The following is a 27,391-nucleotide window of genomic DNA, read 5'->3' on the forward strand; positions in this document are numbered from 1 at the left end:
CTTATTTGTAGTAATACAATTCAGTTCACTCACACGCAGATAGAGGCCATCCGTGCTGGAATGCAGCCTGGGCTAACTATGGTAAGAAAGGCATTGTTCCACATGTTTTTACGTGGATTCAGATAAGATAAGCATCAGATGTGTAGAGTGTATTTGAAGCACAAAAACACAACTGAATTTAAGTGTTCATAAGTAATTGTGGCATTGTTTGCATATGGACATTTTGCCTTCTACTTATTTCAGTGTTCATAAATAAAGTTTTATTGGAATATAGCTATGCCTGTTTGGTTACGTATTGCCTCTGTCCAGCTTTGTGCTTTAACGGCAGAGTTTAAATACTTGCAGCAGAGATTGTATGGCCTACAAAGCCTGAAATGTTTACCCGCTGGCCCTTTACAGAAGAAGCCTACTGACAACTGATTTAAAACTATCTTTAATTTCCAAGTATTTAGAGATTTTCCTGTTATGTTCCACTTACTAATTTCTCTTCTGAGTCCTTTATGGTCAGAGAAAATATGTTGTGTGATTTCTATTTTTTGTTTTTTTAATTTGCTCAAGTTTGTTTTGTGGCCCAGGATATGATCTGTCTTGGTGAATATTTCATGTGCACTTGAAATGAGTGTTTATTCTATTGTTTTGGGGGGCAGTGTCCTATATATGTCAGATTCATTTGATTCAGTATTTCTCTGTACTTACTGATATTCCACCTACTATTTCTGTTGATTACTGAAAGAGAATTATTGAAGTCTCCAACTACAATTACATATTTATCCATTTCTCCTTTCAATTCTTTCAGTTTTTGCTTCATGTTTTTTAAAGCTCTATGGATAGGTACATATACATTCAAGGTTATCATATCTTCTTGGTGAATTGATGCATTTCTTATTATGTAATGTCTTTCTTAATCACTGGTAATTTTTTTTGTCCTGAAGTATACTTTGATATTAATATAGCAACTTCAGTTTTTTGATTAGTGTTCACATGATACACCTTTTCTCATATTTTATTTCTAACCTACATATTATATTTGAAGTGAGTTTCTTGTAAACAGCATGTAGTTGAGCTATGTTATTTTCTTCATTCTGATAGTCTCTGTGTTTTAATCAGTGTGTTTAGACCATTTACATTAAATGTAGTTGATATGTTTGGATTTAGACCTACCACTTTATTATTTATTTTATTTCCTTTGTTTTGTGTTCCTGTTCCTCTTTTTTTTTTTTTTTTTTTTTAACTTTCTTTTGGGTTAGATAGTTTTAGTGTTTCATTTTAATTTATCTATTGTGTTCTTTTGTATCTCTTACACAGATTTTTCTTAGTGGCTGCTCTAGAGAATTACAATATAAATACTTAGTTTTTCACAGTCTACTTAGAATCAGTATTTTGTCTCTTAAGTTGAATAGAGGATCTTTACCTCCATGTAGGTCCCTTTCCCTTTTCCCTTTTATGTCAGAGTTGTTATGTGTATTACACGTACATACGTTGAAAATACCGTCAGGCAATGTTAGAAAAGCAAACATGTTTTAAAAACTCTAGAGAAAAATGAATAGGCTGTTATAAATTTGCTGTTTATCCTTCATTCCTGATATTTTTAAGTTTTCTCTGATGTCACTTCCTTTCGGTCTGAAAAACTCTTACCACTTTTAAGAGCAGGTCTGCTGGCAATGAATTATCTTTGTTTTTCTTCATGTGAGAATGTCTTTCATCCTCATTCTTTAAAGATATTTTCACTTGGACATAGATTCTGGAGTTCTTCAAAATGTTATTCCACTTCCTTCTGGCTTCTGCGGTTTGTGAGAGAAACCCATTGTCATTTGAAACATCCTTTTGCTATACATAAATACATCAGTTTTTTCTGGTTGCTATTAAGAATTTTTCTTCAGTTTTCAGCTATTTAATTATGATGTGTCTGGGCTTGGATTTCTTCGGAATTATTCTCTTTGGAGTTTGCTGAGCTTCCTGAGTCTGTAGATTTTGGTCTTTTGCCAGATTTGAGAAGTTTTCAGCCATTGTTTCTTCATATATTTTTTCTGTACTATATATTTTTTACTCTTATTCTAAGACTTAAGTGACATAAATGTAGACCTTTTAGTATTGTGCCATAGATTCATGAGGCTCTGTTTCTTTATTTGTTTTCAGTCTTTTCTTTTGCTTATTTTTTAGGTTGGGTGATTTCTATTGTTGTTTCAGTTTCACTGACTCTCTTGTCCATTCTGTTACTAAACTCATCTGGCAGTTTTTTAAATTTCTCTTTCAGTTTTAGAATGTCTGTTTTCTAACAATATGATAGCTTAGTAGTTTGCTGTGTTTTCATCTCCTTTTTAGGTTGTGGGTCCACCAGGTACTGGAAAAACAGATGTGGCAGTCCAGATCATATCCAACATCTACCATAATTTCCCAGAGCAGAGGACTTTGATTGTTACTCATTCTAATCAGGTAAGTGTATATGTGTCCCTGAGCACACGCGTAGATACGATGGATGGTAGAGGAGGTAAAGAAGGAGTGGGGGGATGAATGAAAGCACAATGGAGATTCCTACTTGTATGATAACCCGATCATAGGGACAACAGTACTGAAATAGTGTTTCCTATTGAGTAACTCTTGGATTGTTACTGGTCGTGACCAGATTATATGAGGAAAATATAAAAACAATCTTTTATTTCTAATAAAGAGGGTCAAAATGTGGGAAGCTAAGAAGAATACTTGGATATATGGTCAAACATTTGGATTAAATTAAGCTGCCTGTGCCCCACACGCCTCCCTTCCCCCCAGTCTTCCATGCAAAGCTAAAGCTTTTACTTTAAGATTAAAAGCATTAATAACCCTTACTGGTAACATTTTTCATCCTTTAGTAGAATGAATATTACCAAAAGACTAAGGCTTAAATGTATCAACACTAGATGAAGTTTTATATCATTATGAAGTCTACATATAAATATCTGTATTACATGGAAGGACTATTTTATGTTGTAGATTCAATACATAAGGCATTTATAAACTGTTAATGTAATAAAAACAAACTTTTTTCACATAAATACTGTCTGAAAAATGATCTTTACATCTGTGTGTGCTGTGGTAGTTTTTTTTAAATCTCAGTGTCACAGAAATGAGTAAGACACCTAGCCTTTACTAGCTTCTCTGTAAAACGTAACAGGAAGCTCTCAGAACATCATGAAACGTGCAGTATAGTCTAACCTCTAAAGGTACTTATGGTTCTCTAAAGGGTGATTTCAGTTGACCACTTCTTTAAGAGTTGGTCTACAAAGAAGCACTGGATTTTTAGAATGCTAAATGTCACTTACTCTATTATTTGTCAACTTTTAGTCTATAGGTTTTTAAAATTAATGCTATCCAATTCATTCACTTGTTTTTATATCTTTGAAGTTTGTAAGTAATGGTGACATTATTGTACAGTATACTAAAATTGTGCAGGGGAGAAAGCTGACTGAAGCTTAATAAAAGAAACAAATTATGTATGCCGTTTTTCTTCTATTTAATGAAATTTAATCTTACCTCTTTCCAGACTCAGAATGAATAAAGAATAATTCATGTGTTGTTGTTTTAACAGTATTTTTAGTAAGTTTTGTCATAACCTGATAATGACTTTCTGTAGACTCTTCTACTCATGATTGACTTGTATAGTACAATTATAGAGAAGGTTGTTTTATAGATGTAGCCAAAGACTTCATTGTTTGCTAATGATCTTTGATAATCATATCATCCTTGATATCAGTTGTTGATTTGTTGCTTTTCATTTGTCAGATCTTCATCTGCATACTTAATGCAAGCAGTTCTTCAGTATTACTTTAATTCATAATGAGATCTTGCAGGGTTTTTTGAGTGCAGTGTGATAGTATTTTTTGTTCTCTAAATCTTTGTGGTTTCTGAGTTTGGCTAGTCAGTGATGAATGCTATGTGGTCTGATCCATTGGATCTCAGGTTTTGGATGGAGAGCATCAAGAGTTTGAATATTGGGGAATTTTTTTCTGAAAATTTATGTTCATTTCTTCAATCTGAGCTCTAATTGTTAGAGTTTTGATAGCAAAAGATATCTGTATTTACATTATGAGACTGGATGTTGGCTTATGGGTAGGGTTAGAGTGATGATAAATTAAGAAAGACATTTGGCTGAGTTTTAAATGATGTCTTTCTTAATGTATCTTTCCATACTATGAAACTTGCCTGTCTATAAAACGTTGTAACTGTAGATGTTCAGGTAATTGATACTAAGATTCGAGGGAACCCTAAACGCGACTATTTTATAGGTAGAAAGGAGTGCTTCTAGATGGCCTCCATCAGCATAGTTTGCAATTAATGAGTGCTCTGTTCATTGTTGTATAGAGAACTTCAGACCTTTGCCCTAAGATTTGAATGATGCAGTTTACCTTCCCCTTATGTGGTCCTCTTGACATATTCTCTCTACACACTCACTGCCTGAGAGTGCTTTTCCAGCTGCAAAAATGTTTCAGTTTTCTACAACCCATGGATATTCCATGGAGTGAAATCTTGGTGTGTTTATTAATTATTTCAGTAATTGTTACTATTTGGGGAGAATAGAAACTGATCCATAGTTTTTCTTTCTTTCATAGATTAGTGGAAGCAGAGATTTAGTGGTTAGATGGTTTTTATGGTTTTCAGTCATTCAGTTGGCCAAGTATGTGTAGGCAGCAATACCAGAAATCAAGAAAAATGCTATTTTGTTTACATTGTAAGTAACCTAATACAAGATTTGTTTTCTTCTGTGTTTTGAATTTGATTCTTATCTGACTAGGCAGTGTTCATTCTTTTCTGTCATTCTAAATGTTGGTTTTTGTTACTTTTATAATTTTTTTTAATGTTTATTTATTTTTGAGAGAGACAGAGACAGAATGTGAGTTGGTTGGAGCAGAGAGAGAGGGAGGCACAGAATCTGAAGCAGGCTCCAGGTTCCGAGCTGTCAGCACAGAGCCTGACGCGGGGCTCGAACGCACAAGCTGTGAGATCGTGGCCTGAGCCGAAGTCGGACACTCAACCGACTGAGCCACCCAGGCACCCCTGGTTTTTGTTATTTTTAAAGGAGGCTGACAGTTCATTAAAATTCACTGTCATCCTTTTTGTTTTATTTTCCAGGCCTTGAACCAGTTGTTTGAGAAGATCATGGCTCTAGACATTGATGAGCGCCACCTGCTGCGTCTTGGTCATGGAGAAGAAGAGCTGGAGACAGAGAAGGATTTCAGCAGGTGAGCAGATGGGGATGAGTTTTGAAATGGTACACAAAACAATTTTTAGCCTTCCCTTCCTCTTCTTTATTGAAGAAACACGAGGGGACAAGAGCCATGAATAATCAAACTTAATTCTGAAAGATTCTAGCATAACTACTTATAGTTGACCTAAACATCATCATCTCCTTCAGCTCCAGTTCTGTTTGTTTATGCCATTTTTTCCCTGAAGAGTACAGTTATTTCAGTAAAGAGAGTTATCTTATTCATCTTTTTAAAATTGCAGATTGCCATTTGTTCTCTGTTTATTGAGGTCATTTTTAATGTTGCCAACTCAAACTGTACAAGTTTCCGTGATTCCTTTTCACATTTCATTCAGACATTTAATTTGCATATATTTTAGGCACCAATTAAGAAGTTGGTTCTTTAACGAAACACAATCGGAGATTAATGATAGTATTAGCTTTGAGGTTTTAAGTATTATCACAGGTACTTAATTGCCATTTAGCTAGACTTTATGTTTAACATTACATATTACAAAGTAACTAAAATTTTACAAATCAAAATTTCTCCTACTGTTAGTATTTTAGATTTCCCCTTCAAAGTTTGTTTATAATAGCTCATTTCATTTATATTGAAATGCATTTTTAAAGCATGATTTCAGACAATAGTCATAACAAACAGCTGCACATATTTAATACAGCCTTTGGCTATTGAACATGACCTTTGACTAAATTGATCATAGACATCAAAAGAGCTAAAGGAGTGTTAAATTATTATGTTGCATCTATTTTGGGTTCTTGTATTACAGAGCTCACCAAACATTTGTTAGCTTCTAAAAAGTCATAGGGCAAAGAACAACACACACTAAGTTATATTTGGGGCTCTAGATTCTTAATTTTGGATTAGCCAAAGTTACTTCTCTGAATTCTTGCCATGGATATTTCCTCATATTAAACTTACAGAAGTGGGCTAGACTGTAAAATGTAATAATCCAGCATTCAGTGAACATAAAGGTGGTATTATAATTATACTGCAGTAGGGTCTATAGTTTTTTTAAAGAATATTAGAACAGAACCGAAGTAAAACTTAAAAAAGGATTTCAGGTAATACCAACTTTCCGAAGAAGATAATAGTTTTTGCTTTCTGATGCACAAGCCAAGCCCCGGCTCTGTTAGTAGGTATGTGCTTGCTGCATTGGGCATGTTCTTTCATTTCTCTCCCTTTTTCATAATTAAAAGGAAAAACAGTATCATTTCATAGTAAAAGTAATATCATTTTGCCTAAAGAAAAATTTTCAAACCTTGTGAGATAGAGGAGGAGTGGTCATACATAATTCCACTACTCCAAAACAACTTTTTGGTATTCACCCTTTTAATAATCAGCTGTGATCATGCTATTATTGACAATTGTATACATTGCTTCTTTAAATTAAGACTTTTTTTTTAGTATAGTTTTAGATTTATGGAATAATAGAATAAGTAGTAGTACATAGAATTCCATTGTCTATTTTACATTTAACCCTATATCACAAGAATTTTGGCATTTTATTACAGACTCCTTTATAAGCATCTTCAGTTTTTTCCTCATTCCTAAAGTGTTTATTATAGAAAATGCTTTAAGGTCTAGAGAAGCAAACTTTCTGAAAAAAGTTACCTGCTATGATGTTTATATCCTTCTGAGTTGGGAAATTCTTTAAACATAGACTGTGTCTTATAGCCCTTTTATTCTCAATCATTCTTGCTTCCTCAGGTGAATTTCAGCTGTGGAGCATTCAGGAACATGACTTCTTCCTTTGACCAGTCTTTAAAAATGAGAACAGCAGTGTTTACACTATGTTAATTTTTTTTTTTTTTTTTTTTTTTTTTTTAATGTTAAAAGGTTATAGAAGGCACTTTGTTATTGTGGAAAGAGTATGTACAGGTTTTGGGATCCAGTTCTGATACGCTGCTTTTTTTTCTTAACTACATACCTCTGGGCCAGGTACTTTTCAAATCAGTTTTCTTACTCATTTAGCAAATATTTATGAACATAGTAGCTTCAGGTGCAATGGTACATGCTGGGACAACAAAGAATGATCAAATATAGTTTTGGGTTTGTTTGTTTTTTGTTTTTAAGTTTTTATTTATTTATTTTGAGAGAGGGGCATGAGTTGAGGAGGGGCAGAGAGAGAATCCCAAGCAGACTCTGAGCTGTCAGCACAGAGCCCAATTCAGGGCTTCATCTCACGAACCATGAGGTCATGACCTGAGCCAAAATCAAGAGTCGAACACACAACCGACTGAGCCACCAAGGCGCCCCACTCACATACATTTTATTTTATTATTTAAAAAAAATTTTTTTTAATGTTTCTTTATTTTTGAGAGAGAGAGAGAGAGAGACAGAACGCTAACGGAGGAGGGGCAGAGAGGGAGACGCAGAATCCGAGGTAGGCTCCGGGCTCTGAGCTGTCAGCACAGAGCCCGATGCAGGGCTCAAATCCATGAACCATGGGATCATGACCTGAGCCGAAGTCAGACACTTAACTGACCGAGCCACCCAGGTGCCCTCAAATACATTTTAAAATTATTTATCAAAGCTTTTAGAACTAATCTATCTCTATGATAGTGTAAAACAGTGCTCTTCAAAGCAGCCATTCCATAAACTATGTATTCTTGGTCTGTGATAAGATGAACTAACACCAGAATACACTGTACTTCTTTGTGAAGGTCTTGTTATGGAGGTGAGGGGAGTAAAAAAGAATGGTGTATTAAATGGTGCATTTAGTGATGTAGTTGATTTTCCTTCCTCACAGACCACTAACATGTTTGCAGATCAGCACTGATCTAAGAACTACCACTTTAATTAAATAAAAACAATGTTTTCTACAGTTTTTTTTTTTTCTATTTGGCCATTTATGGTTTTTACTATGATTTTCTTAAATATTTTTCTGACAGTCTCCTTGAAAGTCTCTTCTTTATATAATTTTGCTTTTTTACTTAATTGAAATTTCTAGGTATGGAAGAGTTAATTATGTCCTGGCTCGAAGAATAGAACTTTTAGAAGAAGTCAAACGCTTGCAAAAGAGTCTAGGGGTTCCAGGAGATGCTTCATATACTTGTGAAACTGCAGGCTATTTCTTCTTATATCAGGTAGGGGATTAAGAGTTTTTAAATCATATGGTCTTCATTTGGAAACTGGGATAGGTTCTTGAGGTCCTTCCTGAAAGCTTATTTTTTTGTTGAGTAGATTAAAATTTATGCTGTTGTCAAAGCTATATTTGTGAATATTAAGTGTTTGTATTTCCTATTAACTTCGATTTTCTTGACTAAATGACTGTTTGATGACGCATTCACTGAAAGGCCAGTGTTCCTACTTTTTAATTTTTTTACTTTTTTCTTTCTTGCTATTGACAAATTTTCTAGTCTCTCTTGTTTTCTTTACTGTGGAAAGACAACTAAATATGCTAACTACCCAGTGGTAACAAAGTACAGTTCTGTAGCCTACTTTTACTCTTCACATTAATCAACTAATGAAGAAAAACACATTCTCCTTTCAAATTTCCAGAAATATATTATATTTTACAGCCAGTTTCAAAAGTAGGGGTTTAAGTTAAAAATTCTTTTGACTTCTGTTTAAAGGTGTGCTTTTTTTTTTTGCTTTTCTTAGGGTTAATTTTTTGGGGTGTGAGAACCATTGAGAAATAGAAAGCTAAATAAGAAATGAACAGAAATAAACCTTAATAATCAGTTGGTTTGCTAATAATTTTAAACAGAGTAAGGCATAATCATATAATGGAGAATTTTGTATAACATTATTTGTTCTTTTTGTATTCATGTTACTCATATATTTTAAGTCTCAACTGTAACATTGAAATTTTAAAATGTATTTGAAAGAATGGGTGTATGTTCGATATAAGTAGACACCCTAACCAGTTCAATCCATTTAAAATGATCAGATTTCATGGTTCCTTGTGACACAGAGAAGATACACATCATCTTGCAAAGTAGTCTGCATTAGACTCAGGCAGTTTAGAACTTTGAATAGTGGAGTAAAGATCATGTCTAAATGTATATTTGGCACAAAATAAAAATCATTGGGCTCTCAGTGAAAACTACCTTTAAAAGTAGGAGAAATAATCTATACATTTGTGGAGGCTTAAGTAATCGACTTGGGAAAAATTAACAGTACAGATTAACAATTGTAAATTTTTTAAAAAATTAACAGTATAGATTAACAATTTTCAACACGTAAGAATCACAGTGGGAAAGTTATTTTAAGATAAAAACAGGGGAGGGCAAACCATAAGAGACTCTTAAATACAGAGAACAAAGTGTATTGCAGGAGGGGAGGTGGATGGGAGGATTGGGAAGTTTGTCTCCAGAGATTCTCTCTCAGTAAGAGGTGGCATCCAGGAATCTACATCTTTGTTTTGCCTCTCAGATGTTCTGGCTAAGAACCACACTTGGAGAAACCCTGAAGTTGTAAACTGTAAAAGGCTAGGAGAATTACCAAAATTGAGATAGAGCGGGAACTGCATGGTAGCGGCATACTACAACATACCAGGATATAATCGAGCTCTATCACAAAGTCATAAAATGAGTTTTCAGATACATACTCAGTTTAACAGAAGTTCATTGTAAATGTACAAAAGAGGATTGGAAAAATTATTAGGGTCTGGGAGAAGGGTTGGAAATGCCAAATTTACTTAAATGGTGCTAAAGTGGGACTTCCCATATATGGAGAGAAACTGAGATGAAAAAATAAAAAATTTCTTTGTTTAGGAGTTGTTAGTTTTGTTTTGTTTTTTAAGCATCAGTAATACTGTTTTGAGTATCCATGGAGTCTGAAATGTCTAAGATCAAAAAGTCCCATGAGATGACCCTGAGGTTCTTTCTAGCTTTTACATTTTTATTAAAGAACCTTTTTCTTAAAGGTCACTTTTATAAAAGAAGGGCAGTCTGTCAGTGACTCAGATAAGAAATAGTCCTGTTGGGTCAAGGACTGCTTTTTTTTTTTTTTTCTTTCCCTTAGCAAGTCTTATTTTTATTAGATATCTCTTTTATTTTTATTAGATATCTCTTTTATTTTATCATTTAAAGTATAATAACCAGCTGAGAAATTTGAAGTCAAGTCCCTTTTTTTTATAGGTCATGTCTCGTTGGGAAGAATATATCAGCAAAGTGAAAAATAAAGGTAATACACTGCCAGATGTCACGGAAGTCTCCACTTTCTTCCCTTTTCATGAATACTTTGCAAATGCCCCTCAACCCATTTTTAAAGGCCGATCTTATGAAGAAGACATGGAAATTGCTGAAGGATGTTTCAGGCACATTAAGAAAATCTTTACTCAGCTTGAGGTAAGGATTCTCAAGTTTTTTTTAACTTTCCTTTTAAGGTTTTGAGTTTAGTTGGGTTTCGGGTTTTGTTTTTTTTTTTTTTTTTTAATTTTTTTTTCAACGTTTTTATTTATTTTTGGGACAGAGAGAGACAGAGCATGAACGGGGGAGGGGCAGAGAGAGAGGGAGACACAGAATCGGAAACAGGCTCCAGGCTCCGAGCCATCAGCCCAGAGCCTGACGCGGGGCTCGAACTCACGGACCGCGAGATCGTGACCTGGCTGAAGTCGGACGCTTAACCGACTGCGCCACCCAGGCGCCCCTCGGGTTTTGTTTTTAATGAAGTAAATGTGGAATATTCACATGTTACAAACCAGATTGTTACTTTTAAGTGAGATTATTGAAAACATTCATAGGGGTGCCTGGGTGGCTCAGTCAGTTAAGTTTCTGACTCTTGATTTCAGCTCAGTTCATGATCTCATGGTTTGTGGGATGAAGCCCGCATCGGGCTCTGTGCTGACAGCACAGAGCCTGCTTGGGATTCTCCCTTTTCCTCCCTCTCTGCCCCTCCCCTGCTTGTGAGCTTGCTCTCTCTCTCTCTCTCTCTCTCTCTCTCAAAATAAATTATCCCTTAAAAAAAAAGAAAAAGAAAACATTTATAGTTTTAGTTCAAGAAGTGAGTAAAAATTAAGATATGAATTGAATCCCCGTTATTTTTACTTTTCTAGTGTAAAAGTCTTCGAATTTAAGAAAGGAATGCTTCCCTCAGGAGATTCAATAGTGTTTCTTTGAATTAGAATCTGAGACTGCCACATGGCCAAAAGGCATGTTCTTTATGCCTTCTGATCAGTGGCAAAAAGTGAGGTTGCTTTGTTAGCCAGGTTGATTTATGTTGAGTATTAAGGTAAAATAAGAGAAAAATATGTCTGGAATCCAGGCACCTATACCAGCCCCCTTGTGCTTCCTACTTTTCTCATTCCCTATGGAAAACATCATTTGAAGACTATAGCATAAAGGGATCACATTCAAGCTCACATTTCTCAGTAGGATGATTCAGGATTATTCCAGGTAAAGGAGCAGTGGCTTTGTTTTATTTGTACCTTTTAGATACAAATACTCTTCTTCCTAGAAGAGTATCTGGCACGTAGTATATGTTTAGTAAATGTGTATGAGTAGGTCGATGGATGGGTGGATGGACAGGAGGTACAAAATAATAAATATACAGTATAATAATAAATAAAATTTTAAGAACCTATGAAACAATATTAGAGTATGCTTATGATTACATAAACAGAAAGTAAAAGGAAAAAATCTACTTAATTCATAATAGTAGGTGTCTTGGGAGAGGGTGGGAGAGATTTAAATAGCATACCTCTCCTGTACCTGTATTGTTTTAATTATTTAAAAAACAAACATGTTCAAAATGTCGGAAGTAAGTATGACATAATGTTCAGATTTAAAAAACTTTGTATTAGGTACTCTGCTTGAGCTTGTTTGCTCCTCACTCAGCATCTGCTGTCCATCCTCTACTCTGCTCTGTGGGGGATCCTCTGCCATGGTCAGAGGTGGGGCTGATCCTGCCCTCCCTTATCAGCTGACTTCTGGCTCGGTTCAGCCAATAAAAATGTGGCAGAAAAAGAGAAGCTAGGATATTTCTCCACCAGCTGCCTTGGATTTCATCTCTTCCATGGCTCCAGTTTCAGTTGGCCTGGCTCACTATGATTGTTCTGAATTATTCTGGTACCCCAGTCCCTGGGCTCTGACAACACTGCCTCCTTCCCTTGTCAATCCTAGCCTAGGAATGGTCAGATTCTACAATGGTTCGTACTATTGCTAATCTCTGGGTTACTTCAACCATTCCCTGACTGGCTTCTCTCACCTGTGAAACCAGACCCCTGCATTCAATTCCCTTTGTTATGAATACTTGAAATAGTTTTCATGGAGGGACCTTGAGTAAAATAAATAATGAGATAGATGTTTTATTCAGTAATCTTATTGATACAGTAAATATTTTACATTATACAAAAACAGCCTAAATTATAGCTTGAATATCAGTTATTATTTGAACACAATTAGTATCTAATTAATAATGAATAAAATTATGATTCATTAGGCTTAGTTTGTGATTTATTTATATTAGCTCATCAAGAATTAATTCTGATAAACTGGGTTGTAGGAATGTATGCATAAAATGTGTTTATCTTCCTAACATAGTCTCTCACTGACTCCCACTCCCATAGGAATTCAGAGCTTCCGAACTGCTTCGAAGTGGACTGGACAGATCTAAATACCTTTTGGTGAAAGAAGCCAAAATCATTGCTATGACCTGTACTCATGCTGCCTTAAAACGACATGATTTAGTCAAGCTAGGTTTCAAGGTAGAGACTTAGTTCCTTAGTTCATCATCTGTTCAGTTGTTAGTGTTTTCTTTCCTCTCCTTTCTTTTCCTTTTTCCCCTTTCCTTTCTTTTACCTACGCCATTTTCCTTGGAGATTGCTTACCTCTGACTGAAGTTCACACTCAAAATTACTTAAAAACGTCTCTTCTGAAAATGATGATAACCTCGGATGTTTACATGATTAGTGTACTCTAAATCTAATTTTTCTAAGTCTACTTACTGGACCTATGGCCACTAAATAACATTATGACCATAATCGTCTCACTAAATTCTAATGTTTGTTAAGGTAAATTCATCTGTTTTCACTATGTTAAAAAATCTCCAAACAGAACTAAAACCTATAAAAATAACATTTGACAATGTTTTTCACCTATTGGACATTTATATGCTTGCATTATTCATGTTTTGAGTACACATTCACTCCCAGTTATTTGTTCATTCAGTAGACGAAAAGCTTTCCATATAAGGATATGGGATCCTCATTTAGACTGTAGGATGAGCTATTAAAATGATTTCATCATATGATAAAAGACAGGAGAGTTAATGGGCACCATAGCCCGATAGCCTATGACTCATTTAAAGTAGAATGTAATAAATGAGCAGTCAATTTGAATCTGCAGGCTCTTTGTGACTTTGCTAGTGATACAGGCCTAAACTCTGATTTTAATGCAAATCATTTCACTTCTCTGAAACTGGTTTATCTGTTGTTTAAAATTAGGGTTTGTGTACTGGTTTGAATTCAAAGTTAGCAAGGCATTTGTTGTTAATGAAAGTAACTGAGAAATTTTAAATGTTGTGAGCTCACTGGAAGGTAAGTGCTAAAAAAATTCAAGGTGATAGAAGAGTTGCTATCTTGGATGAAAAGGTTCCTCAGCTGCAAGGTAACACAAGTACAATAAATTATGAAAAGGTACTGTGAACTTACACGAGTGGTGTGAATTTACCCTTTTGCAAATTATTAGTGAGAATTTTTCACCTAAATATTTTGTTTCTGGGACTGACATTATATACTTGGGGCGCCTGGGTGGCTGTTTGTTGAGTGTCCGACTTTTGCATGATCTCACGGTCAGTGGGTTCAAGCCCGGCATGGGCTGTGCACTGACAGGGCAGAACTTTCTTGAGAGCGCTCTCCCTCTGTCTCTGCCCCTCCTGCACACTCCCTCTCTCTCTCAAAATAAATAAATAATTGTTAAAATAAATAAAATATGCTTTATTTGATATTAAGTACTATCAGTTTAATAACAAGGGAAATGGTGCAAAATCATAAATAACATTTTATGGTGTCTTGCAGCTTTTCATATGCACGTTCTAAAAAGCATTACTTGTAGCTTATCAAATTTTCATTAATCATTTATTTAATTGTGCTATTCGTATGTAGTTAGCATTAGTGCTAATAGTATTCCTTACATTTTTTTTATATTTTCAATGTTGAAGTTTTATTTTTATCAAACTTAAACACCTGCATGTGGTTTAAACATCTAAAAACCTTATAGAGCTACTTAACATTAAGAAAGGTCAGTCGTGGGGCGCCTGGGTGGCGCAGTAGGTTAAGCGTCCGACTTCAGCCAGGTCACGATCTCGCGGTCCGTGAGTTCGAGCCCCGCGTCAGGCTCTGGGCTGATGGCTCAGAGCCTGGAGCCTGTTTCCGATTCTGTGTCTCCCTCTCTCTCTGCCCCTCCCCCGTTCATGCTCTGTCTCTCTCTGTCCCAAAAATAAATAAAAACATTGAAAAAAAAATTTAAAAAAAAAGGTCAGTCCCTTACTCCCCTGATAATCAACCATTCTTTCAACCCTTTTAGGATTTCCTTTGTTCTTTCCCTTTTAGACTTTGTCATTTGACCTTGTGCTGTCCCCACGGGGACATGCATGCACAGTCATATGCTCTCTTCCTGCCTTAATATGCCCAATACGGTTATGTCATAATCTTGCTTGGTGATTAAAATCGTCTTTTACAAAGTAGAATCTATAGATATGTTTTTGGTAAGTTAAATTGCATTAGATTTTCAGTTATTTTTCAGAAAGCAGGCTCTTTAAAACATCTTTGAGCTGCTCCCACTCTTTTTCATATCATGTCTATTATCCTGAGAGTCCATGCAGAGACTTGTGAAAAATGTGGCTCTTGGAACTCCTCCTAAGCTCCTACAGGGATGACCTAATTAATCCTTGTAATAGGGAAATTCAGCATCAGATAGAGCTAGAGAAGACACCTATCTACATGCCTAACCCTTTAGTCATTTTCAGTAGAAAACAGTATATAATTGAACCTTAACTTTCATCATTGGATTTCCAATGGAAATTCATCTTAGCTACTTATCTTGGACAAACAAATAGGGACAAGCAGAGTTTGGTAAAAATTAATAGCACAGAAATTATAGTACTGTATATATAAACAATACAATCCATTTAAAAGCGGAGGGTTAGTTAATCATTAAGAGTAAATATATGCTCCTACCTTCTGCCTCTCTAGAAAACAGACTAAGAGGAGAAAACTTTAAAAACACACAAAAAAAGGAACTCTAATTTGTATTTAGTGAGATTCTCAAAGAAGGTATTTTACCAATAAGACAAGGAAGGGGATGTCACACTAACAATCAGAATTAGAAGTGGAGGGGAAGGAAAGCATGTCGAGAATAGATCTAGCAGATAATTGGGCAGATGGAAGTAATCATGAAAGAAAGAAGGAAAATTCCTTATGTTGGAGAAAGACTTGATTTTTCATTATTTTATGTGTGCAGTACTTGGCGTTACCAGAAACTGGGCTAGTGGAAGGATACAGATACCAAACAAGTAAATATACAGATAGAATTACAAATTGTGATGTGCTGTGAGACAAATGGACAGAGTTCTGTGAAATCAGTTTTAGATTTGGAGGTGAGAGAAGACCTGGATAAAGTGGGTTTTAAGCTGGTACTTTAAGAATAAGAAAAAGCCAAGCAAACAAAAAAATGAGAGAATAGTATTACAGAGGGCCTGAAGTCAGAACATTTTGCCATTTCTAAGAAAATGAAATAGGTCAACATGGTTAAAGTTTAATTAGTAAGGAGAAGGGTAGGAGAGGAAGACAGAGACCAAATTGAATATAGGCCCTTATTAATACATCTCGTGCAGGCCATGTTCAGGGATTTCTTTCCTAAGACAATTAGAAGCCATTGAAGGATTTGGAACCAATTGGTGACATGATCTGATGCCTGTTGTATCAGTGGTTTATGAGAGGCAAGCCAGGAAGGGGAAGGACTAGTAAAGAGATTTCTGGCAATAGAGAAGTGGCTTGGATTTCAGTGGTCGTGGTGGTAGAAATGGAGAGGGAGTTTTGAAGATAAAATTTCATGCTTTGGTGACAAATTGCCAGGGATACAACAGAGGTGGATTATTATGTGCTGGGTAGAATTCATAAGGGAAAAATAAATGCTCCCAAATACTACCTAGGGTAAGAGTATTAATGGAAATGACCTCATATATAATCATAATTTGATTCTTATGTAGAACTTAAAGAACAGAATTGAAAATAACTTAAGTTGATGGGCAATGCAAGAAATGATCTGTGAGATCTCCTCAAGGTAGTTGTTTATTTAGAGGACTTCCCTGAGGTCTAAGACTTGAACTAGAAAAGCAGGGGCATCATGTTTGAATAATTTGTATGATGTTATTTTTGTCTAATATTATTTGGGGTTTTTTGGCTAGTTGTTGCAGTTATGGTGGTAGTTGTTTAGATTTCAAGCTGCCTTTTTGACAAGATTTCTTTTTTTCTCCCTTTCTCAGTATGACAACATTTTAATGGAAGAGGCTGCGCAGATTCTGGAGATAGAAACTTTTATACCTCTTCTTCTACAGGTAGGAGGAGACTGAGGTCAGAAACAAAGAAAATAGAGTTTGAAGAATTCCGGGGGGCAGTGTCAAAAAGCTACACAGTTTTGGGGTGCTAATTGCCATAATTACATATTCTCTTTAACTTCATTATGGTTGCTAATCTATTTTAAGCCTATAAACTTCCTTAATCTGTTCAGTGGTTATTTAGTAGTTTGTTTTGTTTCCGGGAGTACTATTTAAAAATTCATAGTTTATCTTTAAGTTTTGAAAAGGCTTAGTAATTTTAATCAAGAAAATTACATTGTTATGCAGTTTGGAGGGTAGATGAGCTATTTTTTCATTTCTTTTGTTAGAGTTGTTTCTAGAATTGTTTTTGATGTTCACTGAGTACATTGCTTTTCTTTATTTTATGCCTAAATTTTTTTAGCCAACTGATGATGTTTAAGAATGTTTCTTACTGTACCATAGTCTTTACTATGGAAGAATTAAAAACAAAATGTGGAATCCCAATTTAAGAATAAAGACTGCTTTAATTCATAGATAAATTGGGTTCTAAAAGTTGTTTTATAAGCCAAATTATTTTGGACTTGGAATGCATTTTATCAGGGTATGTTTCAAGGAACAAGGAGAGCTATAAAGCAGGAAATGGAAGTAATACTGTGGGAAATATTAAAGACATAATTTTTACTGCTTTGGAGGTTCTCAGAACTGGTTCTCGGCATAATTGTGATATGAGGTGTCTACTCTGACATCCTTCCATTTCCCTGTTTGGGCATCTGTTTCTTTCTGTGTACCCTTTGCTTAATTCTGACCAGAGTCTTCCAGACCTCTTTGGATTGCCCTACCTGGTAAAGCGGAGTTAATTTCATGCTTGCCCTCTCAATCCTTCCACCCTCCCTCACCCACTGTGAGCCACGAGGGTGATGGCACCTGTTTGTGGCTCACAAGTCATTCTGTACATTTGCCAGATGTCTCTCTGTGGAGCTGGTGAATGAGAATTAGTAAGCTAATAAAGCTGTTTTGTAAATAGGACTCTTGTATGATAAATTGGAGACTAATAGGATAATATATTAATCAGAGTATTTTGTCATCTCCTCACTTTTCATTTCTAGAATCCTCAAGATGGTTTTAGCCGACTGAAACGCTGGATTATGATTGGTGATCATCATCAGTTACCTCCAGTCATTAAGAATATGGCCTTTCAGAAGTATTCAAATATGGAGCAGTCTCTGTTCACTCGCTTTGTCCGTGTTGGAGTTCCTACTGTGGACCTTGATGCTCAAGGGCGAGCCAGAGCAAGGTAAAGGAGCCTTAAGTATTCCCTGTTTAAGGACCCCTGTTCCATAATCCAAGTATTTGATAGCATATTCTGTAGAGACTGTAGTATTCCCAGCTGTCTAGGAACTTGGCATCTACAAATCTGAAAGTGCCTGTATTGCCTTTTGCGTGGTATGTGAACTAAGTTATTTCCTGCACTTCGTTCACTAAGATTAATGTATGTGATTTGTGAACTGAGGGCTTCTTTTCTCTGTCACTTTCACTGTCTTTATGCCCCCATTAACTGTATGCCCCATATTAAGTGTAAGATATACAGTTAATATCATTTTGAAATCTAAAGCAAAAGGTAAACAAGGAAAACACACCAGTTCTTATTTGTATTGAGTATATAGGCCCCATCTCATAATTACCTCAATATATTCCTCAAGTTACAGGCTCTTCCCTGATTTTTTTTTTCCTGGTTTTTTAATTTAAGGATTAAAGATAACATTTACCTCAGAGTACACAATAGAGCTTCATCTCTATAGTATCATCAAGTCTTCTGACCTTTGGTTGCTTGAAGCAGGGAGGCAAAGTTGAAAAAGCATTATCGCTAAAACGATGAGAGCAAAATGGTTAACATGAGAATTAAAAGGAAGAGCACAGTTCCTTAGGAACCCCCTTATGTATATTAGAAGAAGATTTTACATTATTAACGTTTCCTGTTTGGGGTGGGATTTGTCTTTCGGAAGCTTGTGTAACCTCTACAACTGGCGATACAAGAATCTTGGAAACTTACCCCACGTACAGCTCTTGCCGGAGTTTAGTACAGCAAATGCCGGCTTGCTTTATGACTTCCAGCTCATCAATGTGGAAGATTTTCAAGGAGTGGGAGAGTCTGAACCTAATCCTTATTTTTATCAGGTAAGAAAAAACATAAAATTTTTAGGTTTATTTTGCATTTGCCTAGCTGAATTACTACCTAAATCAGTGATACTGAACCATTTGGCTAGCCATTGAAAAAAGGAAAACTAGGTCCCTACCTCATACACAACACAAAAATTTCAATTTCAGATAAAGATACATCAAAGAAAAGAAAGTATAAACACACTAGAAAGAAGAAAATACTGATGAATACATAATGTTGGGATGAGAAAGGCCTTAAGCTCGTTACCAAAAGTAGACGTCATAAAGAAAAATATTGGAGACAAAATTTATTTTTAAGATTTAACAAATTGTGGATTTGAATTCTGAACATACATACAGAACTCTTATAAGTCACCTTTTAAAATAATCAACACCCAAACAGACAAAGGCAGTAAGGACAAGAATATTGTGTTTCACACAAAAAAAGAGATTTGTAGCAGCTATAAGTTACCGGACCGTATTTTCACCTCCAATAATACTCAGCATGGAGTTGGTTTGCGGAAATTCTATATTCATGCAATGCTAGTAGGAAAACAGTTTGGTGAACTGTCAGTATGTATTAAAAGCAGTGTTCTCACTCTAAGGAGTTTATCCTAAAAATTATTGGACAAGTTTGCAAAGACTTATATGCTAAAATATCTATCATATCTTTTTTCTTTTACTGCATAGTATTTTAGAAAAGAGAAACAACCTAAATATCAGTGGGGAGTAATTACATTATTACCTATTTCATATAATGAAATAATAAATAGGCATTAAGAATCCTAAGATTATAACTTTGTTCACTGATAGGGAAAATGTTTATGCTATATTAAATGAAAAAAAGTCAGGTTTCAAAATACGTTGTATAGGATCCCATTTTATTTTTATTTTTATTTATTTATTTTTTTTAAGTGATAGTAATTGTTTTTTAATGTTTATTTATTTTTGAGAGAGAGACAGAGCATGAGCAGGGGAGGGGCAGAGAGAGAGAGAGGGAGACGCAGAAACCAAAGCAGGCTCCCAGCTCTGAGCTGCCAGCACAGAGCTTGACCCCGGGCTCCAACCCTTGAACCAATAGATCATGACCTGAGCCGAAGTCAGATGCTCAACCCACTGAGCCACTCAGGCGCCCCCCTGTCCCCATTTTATTTTTAAAGAGGATCAACAAAACATAGGAGTGTATACAGATAATCTATATTAAAGATCCAGCAGCATATACATCAAAAGATTTTACCTATGTTAGAGCTGATTAGATAAATGTATTTACTATCAGTACAGACAACAGATTTACAGTCATGTAGCTTCTCTTCCCTCCTGTCTTCCAAAGAACTAGAAAAGTTAAATGAAAGAGGTAACTCAAGCTGTGAGTGTAACCCAGAATCAGAATATAAATGATTTTTCTGAAGGTCTTCCAGAATTTTCCTTTTGCCTTTACATGAAATCCAGCTTCTTGTCTTCCTCTTTTGATTTTCATGTTGTGTTTTATGTTCTCATTTTACTTTTTTCTGTCTTCTAATGCTTTTGATTTAGTCGCTACTGAACTGTACAAAGCTTTGGGTTCGCTTCCTCGCTTTCGGATTCAGCTTAGCATAAATGTAAGCCAGACTGATCAATTTGAGGCCGCATTCTCTTCTCACTTTAAAGTGGTCTGGTAGAGGTGGCAACCATAAGAAGAGACCAAACATAAAACACACAAGGAAATACTAAGGAAAAAGGAGAAAACCTTGCACCCCAATTGAGAGTCCACCTCAGTACTATTAGATGCATATGCTATTAGACTGGATTTTTCTGCTGGCTTCTTAGATGGTTACCTTGCTCCTTTGTGTTACTATTTCATTCATACCTACAGTTGCAGTGTATTGTAGCAGAATATTATTGATCTTTATTATGATTGTGGTGGTCCCAGAAATATTAAGCCATTAAGTTGGTAACTTATTTTATGATTATTCCATATATCACTGGTATATTCCAAATATCAAAGAGAAACAATTACCATATACTCTTTATTTATCATCATTAATCTAGGATAGAGTTATCCCTCAGTTTTACAGAAGGTGTTCAGTTATCCAAGTTAATGTCACTTCTTGAATTGTAATAAATCAACAGTTGTGCCAGTTTGCCATTCTTTCTGTAAAACTGAAATGAAAGGAAATAAAGACATAATCTGTTTATGTTTACATTACAGAATCTTGGAGAAGCAGAATATGTAGTGGCACTTTTTATGTACATGTGTTTACTTGGTTACCCTGCTGACAAGATCAGTATTCTAACGACATATAATGGGCAAAAGCATCTTATTCGTGACATCATCAATAGACGATGTGGAAGCAATCCATTGATTGGAAGACCAAATAAGGTAATTTTATGAATATTATATGTTCTCTTATTCCTCATGTTGGCAAGTGGAAAAATTTGTATTTATTATGAGTTATTTATATTGTTCTACTTTGTCTCTTTGCTATCTCCTTTCATGATGTGAGAAAATGAAATAATGGGAACTATAAATAATTCTTTGGCAGTCCTAGCTGAGATTGTTGTTGGTTTACTGTGAACTTCTGTCTCAACTATCACATTAAAGATTTTTGTTGGTGATAATCAGAAGTAAATGATCCTAAAACTTTTTGTTGGTAAAATGAAGGGCAATGAAATGACGTTTTTTATGTACCATTATAATAGAAGTAGAAATTATAGAACTTTTTAGCAACGTGGATGGAACTGGAGAGTGTTATGCTAAGTGAAATAAGCCATACAGAGAAAGACAGATACCATATGGTTTCACTCTTATATGGATCGTGAGAAACTTAACAGAAACCCATGGGGGAGGGGAAGGGGGAAAAAAAAAAAAGAGGTTAGAGTGGGAGAGAGCCAAAGCATAAGAGACTCTTAAAAACAGAACAAACTGAGGGTTGATGGGGGGTGGGAGGGAGAGGAGGGTGGGTGATGGGTATTGAAGAGGGCATTTTTCGGGATGAGCACTGGGTGTTGTATGGAAACCAATTTGACAATAAATTTCATAAAAAAAAACATTTTGACAAATTGCATTTCATCAAAATTGAAACCTTCAAAAAGGAAAAAAGAAATTATAGAACTTTTTATTTTGTTATTTTGCAAAGGTATAATTTGTACTGCTTTTTACTGTATGTGTGTGGGAGAGTGTTTTTTCTTGAGAATCAGAGAAGATTGTAAAGTACCATCAGACCTGACGATTATTTTTATACTTTTTAAGTTTTTTATGTGGCATGGAGTAATATCAAATAAATATGAAGACACTTGATTATATCAATAAAGGGCTGAAAGTTAAGGATAACAAATATATTACTAATGATGAAATTCAGAGCTTGGTTGTAAACATGGCTATATCAAAGTGCTCTCACTTTTTCTTGGAAATCATCCAAGAGTAACAGGAAAATGGAAGGAGAAGACAAACTCCATTGTTAGGGAGATGACATAGATCAGGTGACCAAGAACAGAAAGAAAATGTGGGAAGAAGAGAATTTAGGGGACCAGTCTTGAAAGCACTTTCTGAAGGTGAGTGGCACACTCTGAAGTGTAAGAGCCACCTTCTTATTACTCAACAATAGATGTGGAAATTAGAAGTGTTCCTGGTCCCAGATTGGTTCAAAGAAGGCTTCGTGTTCGCCAAAAAGTAGACTTGTCTCTACAGCAGCAGAGGAAATGAGAACCTTCTGTTGTGAAAATGCAGCCTTTAGGAAACTGTCCAGCTCACCCCAGTTTAACCTCTTGCACATAGCTAATCCAAGAAACCCACTTATTCAGTGATGAAAGAGTCAGACAAAGGAACCTAGCACAAAGCATACTGACAAGACGTTTGCTTCAGATAACGCGTTGTCCCTGGAACAGATGAAAACATCAAATACATATTTGGCAGTGGATTTTTTTTTTTCAACGTTTTTATTTATTTTTGGGACAGAGAGAGACAGAGCATGAACGGGGGAGGGGCAGAGAGAGAGGGAGACACAGAATCGGAAACAGGCTCCAGGCTCTGAGCCATCAGCCCAGAGCCTGACGCGGGGCTCGAACTCACGGACTGCGAGATCGTGACCTGGCTGAAGTCGGACGCTTAACCGACTGCGCCACCCAGGCGCCCCGGCAGTGGATTTTAAAGTGCTTAATGAAGTAATCATTTCTGTGAGGGAAGGCTACAAAGCACAGAAATGGAAGAACTCGGGAAGAGATGAAATGTGAGCTGGAAGAAAATAAAACAAAAACCCAGAAATGGAGACAGTTGAAAAGAGTACAAGGACACACCGGCCACTCCATAAGGAATGTGGAGCGTGGAAGTGAGAAACTAATAGCTTTGAAATACAGAGAGTTGAGAAGTAGAACATCGGTATCCTAGTCCTTTTATTATTTATAACACAAAAACTTAACTGAAATAATAGAAGAAAGTTACTCTTTCTCACACAAGAAGACAAAAATGGAATGGCTCCAGGGTTGGGTTACAGAAATGACTCCATCATGTCATCAAAGACCAAGATTCATTCCATCCTTCTGCTCTGCCATTCTCAGTGTGTGAACCCATTTCTCAGACAAGGTCTCCACATGGTCAGGTTGGGAACACATTTCCAGGGCTTATATCCACGTGTAAGAGCAAAGGACTTAAATCCAAAATATAAGAACTCCTGTGACAGTCATTGTTAAATAAAGACAGCCCAATACAAAATTGGCAAATGAATAGGTACTTCATGCAGGAAGACATAGGAATGGCCCATAAGCACATGAAAAATGCTTACCATCATTCATTGTCAGGGAAATACAGATTAAAACTACAATGACACACCAAGTAGATTGGCTAAAATTGACGAGGTTGACAGTATACCAAGTGTCGGCAAGGATGTGGAGAAAATGGAACTCTGAATCTGGAACAGTGCTGGTGGATGTGTAAAGTGGCACAGCACCTTTGGAAAACATTTTGACAGTTTCTCGTGAAGTTAAACATACACTTACCATACAACTCAGCAATTTCACTCCTAGATAGTCATTCAAGAGCAATGAAAACATGTTCACAAATATACTTATACATGAACTGCAGCTTTATTCAAAGTAGCCCCAAACCAAATGCAAACTGCTGCAGCCCCTGTGGAAAACAGTAAGGAGGTTCTTCATAAAATTAAAAATAGATCTACCCTATGATCCAGCAATCGCACTACTGGGTATTTACCCAAAGTATATAAGAACACTATTTCAAAGGAATATACGCACTTAGGTACAATAGCCAAGATACGGAAGCAGCCAAAGTGTCCGTGGATTGATGATAAAGAAGATGTGTACACACACACACACACACTGGAATATTACCCATTAAAGAAATAATGAAATCCTGCCATTTGTAGCAACACGGTTGGAACTAGAGAGTACCATGCTAAGGGAAATAAGTCAGAGAAAGACAGACACCATATGATTTCATTCATGTGGAGTTTAAAAAACAAAACAAATGAGCAAAGGAGGGGGAGAAAAGAGTGACAAATTAAGAAACACTTCTAATTATAGAGAACAAACTAATGGTTACCGGAGGGGAGGAGGGTGAGGGAATGGGTTAAATAGGTGATAGGGATTAAGGAGTACTCTTGGAGTGGTGAGCACTGCGTGATGTGTAGAATTCTGAAATCACTGTGCTGTACACCATTAAATCCTAAGTGAGCATGCTAGGTTATGTTGCTGGGCATCAAACTGGTATACCAGGTAATAAGATAAACAGGACCTGTGTCCATGGACTTGGGTCGTCTAGTGGGGGAAGACTGTTAATTCTACAGATAGTTACTTCGTTGTCAGCAGAGGTAAAGATGAGTGCTGTAAGTGTAAATAACATGGGGACATAGTCTAATCTGATTCCTGAGATTTATTTCGTAGTGTTCATCAACTGTTTTTCTCAATTCCAAGTATATGATCATGTTTCTCTTGGGATTATTCTAATGATAAGATTTTTGTGCTGGCATATGATTTAAATGATCTCTCTAAAGTCTTGTTATGGTGCGTTTGAAAAGATACCATATTTTCCATTTTTTTTCTCCCTAGGTGACAACTGTTGACAGATTTCAAGGTCAACAGAATGATTATATTCTTCTTTCTCTAGTACGAACCAGGGCAGTGGGCCATCTGAGGTACATAAGGAAAAATGTTTATATTATTAAACTTTACTGTCTGCTTCAATTTTGAACTTCTGTAGCTAAGTGGCTTTAAATTTTTTTAAGTTTAAAGTATAATTAATTGGTATGGCAGCTTTTGGTTTGGCAGCTTTTTGTTGGAGTGTAACAATATCAGATTCTTTATATAGTTAACTATTGTCATTGCATCTGAATTTTTTGAATCTTTAATATATTTAGTACATTTACTTTTTAATCTTCAGTAGCAGAGACAGAATTTTATTATAAAATCTTAATATATGATGTTTTTTGGAAACAGTGTCAGAAATTAAAAGAGTTAAGAAGGTGGTAAAAATAGTCTTCAGAGTACATTTCTCATTGCATAGGATTTCTGACTTTTTCCTCACACAGTCTTTCAGCCTCACTGTTAGAGGATAAAGGAACCATTTGTTCTCCCAGGATTAAGAATTGTCAAAACAAACAATAATCTATTTTTATCATTTATTGTGATGTATTTATGTGCTACAGAATTATGGGAATAATACCTTCTTGTTACACAGCAGCCATTTAGTTTTGTGTAAACTTTTATCTCATATGACTTAGTGGCAAAAACTATAATGAGAGTTCATTTTATTATTTTATTTGGTGGATATAAAGAAAAAATTCTCCAAGCTCTCATAATGTTGTCATTTAAGTCAAAATCTGCTTGGAGCTTAGTCCCGCTCATCAGGTTCCATTAGACTGATAACTTTTATGTAAGAGTAAACAAAGATGTAATTTTCAAGAAATTGTTTCAGAATTATTGCATTCTAAAATAGTTTGTTTTTGCTTATTTATAGCTACTGTCAAAATTCGGCATCATCATGATTTACGTAATTAAAATGTCTCCAAAACTCACAGTATGAATACGTGAATACTGCCTCGTTCAGTCTCCACCTTTTTTTTATTACTGTCTAGTGCTTTTGTCTTTTTCACATTCTTAAGACGTGACTTCTTGTACCATAATACTACTATAGCTACTTAGATCTTTTAATCAGTGCATTGGTCATGATACCCCCCTCACAAAAACAAAAACATGGAGGTCAGTGATAAAGCATTAACTTTACTTGGTTTAACTAGTCACACGACACTGATTAACTTAATGTTTATTCTATTAAGTTTTTAAGAAGCTTAACTTTTTATTGCTATAGCTGAACAGAAATAATGAGTGGAATATGTTAAAAAACAAAACAAGAAAACAAGCTGCATACTTATGTTATTAATCTTGAACTATGTTAATTAATTTTGTTTGTTTTCCAAAGGGATGTCCGTCGCTTGGTGGTGGCCATGTCTAGAGCCAGACTTGGACTGTATATCTTCGCAAGAGTATCCCTCTTCCAAAACTGTTTTGAGCTAACGCCAGCTTTTAGCCAGCTCACTGCCCGTCCACTTCATTTGCATATAATTCCAACAGAACCTTTCCCAACCAGTAGAAAGGTAGGACTCTTTCTTCATTGTATAGAGCAGTGCTCTTTTACAGATGATCACAGTAGCTAGGAACATCATCACATAGATCATCCGATCACTGGTTTAGAGCGCTCCTTACACTGTGGAACTGAATTAGATTTTCTGTGCAAAATAACAATACATGCGAACATTGAGTACTCACTAGGTATCAGGCAGTGAGTTCTTTACATGCATGATCTCACTTCATCTAATAGTCCTTTTCAGTAAGGTTTCTTATTAACTCCATTTTACATATGAGGAAGCTAAGGGTTAGCAAAGTTAAGTAGTTTGGTCATGCATCTCATAGATGGAGAATCCAAGATTTGAAAACCCAGGCAGTGTAACTCCAGAATCCTCCTTGTTAATCACTGTACTGTATTGCCTCTCTTCATTTTTTAAGGAGAACTTAACTAATTACTTGATAACAGAGTAGTAAATGGTTTAGCTCTTGGAGAACCCTTTCTTACCTACATTTTTGGAGAATGTCGGAGGGAATAGCACATACACTTAACAAAGGACATGCTCAGAAATGTCATTGCCTCCTCATCGCTGCTACTGTTGTTAAACCCCTCATCTTTGCTCCCCTTTTCCACCCCCACCCCAAAAGGTGACCAGTCCCTTTAATTTCTGGTTTATGCTTCCTACATTCCTTTTGCATAAAGGAGCAAATAACCTGATTATTTTTTTATATTGTTTTCTTTCTTACATAAAGGTTAGCATACTCATTAATCTTTAGGTTGTGACTTTTGAGCTTTGCATTTTTCATTTAATGCAATGTCTTAGAGATCCATTTGGGTTTTAAATAAAGCTGTTTTCAATGTTCACAGTACACTTATTTGCCCCCCCTACTCCCCCTTTTGAAGAAAAGATTAAATGCTGTGTGTTTGTTTTATAATAAGGCTGAGTACTTTTTTTTTT

At 35.7% G+C, this 27,391-nt stretch overlaps 1 protein-coding gene across 1 annotated transcript in view; it reads left to right on the forward strand.

Annotated features, from left to right (window-relative positions):
• The window catches only part of AQR (aquarius intron-binding spliceosomal factor), a 98,432-nt gene that overhangs the window by 65,022 nt on the left and 6,019 nt on the right, over positions 1 to 27,391 (forward strand). Inside the window, exons 23-34 of the mRNA XM_011283083.4 lie at positions 12 to 81; positions 2,323 to 2,433; positions 5,107 to 5,216; positions 8,191 to 8,326; positions 10,325 to 10,534; positions 12,754 to 12,891; positions 16,671 to 16,742; positions 17,831 to 18,018; positions 18,728 to 18,899; positions 21,070 to 21,240; positions 24,921 to 25,006; positions 26,290 to 26,464. Of these exons, the coding sequence (XP_011281385.2) occupies positions 12 to 81; positions 2,323 to 2,433; positions 5,107 to 5,216; positions 8,191 to 8,326; positions 10,325 to 10,534; positions 12,754 to 12,891; positions 16,671 to 16,742; positions 17,831 to 18,018; positions 18,728 to 18,899; positions 21,070 to 21,240; positions 24,921 to 25,006; positions 26,290 to 26,464 (1,639 nt within the window). The remainder of the gene's footprint in view (positions 1 to 11; positions 82 to 2,322; positions 2,434 to 5,106; positions 5,217 to 8,190; positions 8,327 to 10,324; positions 10,535 to 12,753; positions 12,892 to 16,670; positions 16,743 to 17,830; positions 18,019 to 18,727; positions 18,900 to 21,069; positions 21,241 to 24,920; positions 25,007 to 26,289; positions 26,465 to 27,391) is intronic.

Source organism: Felis catus, chromosome B3, assembly GCF_018350175.1.
Source record: "Felis catus isolate Fca126 chromosome B3, F.catus_Fca126_mat1.0, whole genome shotgun sequence".
In the NCBI taxonomy this organism is placed as follows: Eukaryota; Metazoa; Chordata; class Mammalia; order Carnivora; family Felidae; genus Felis; species Felis catus.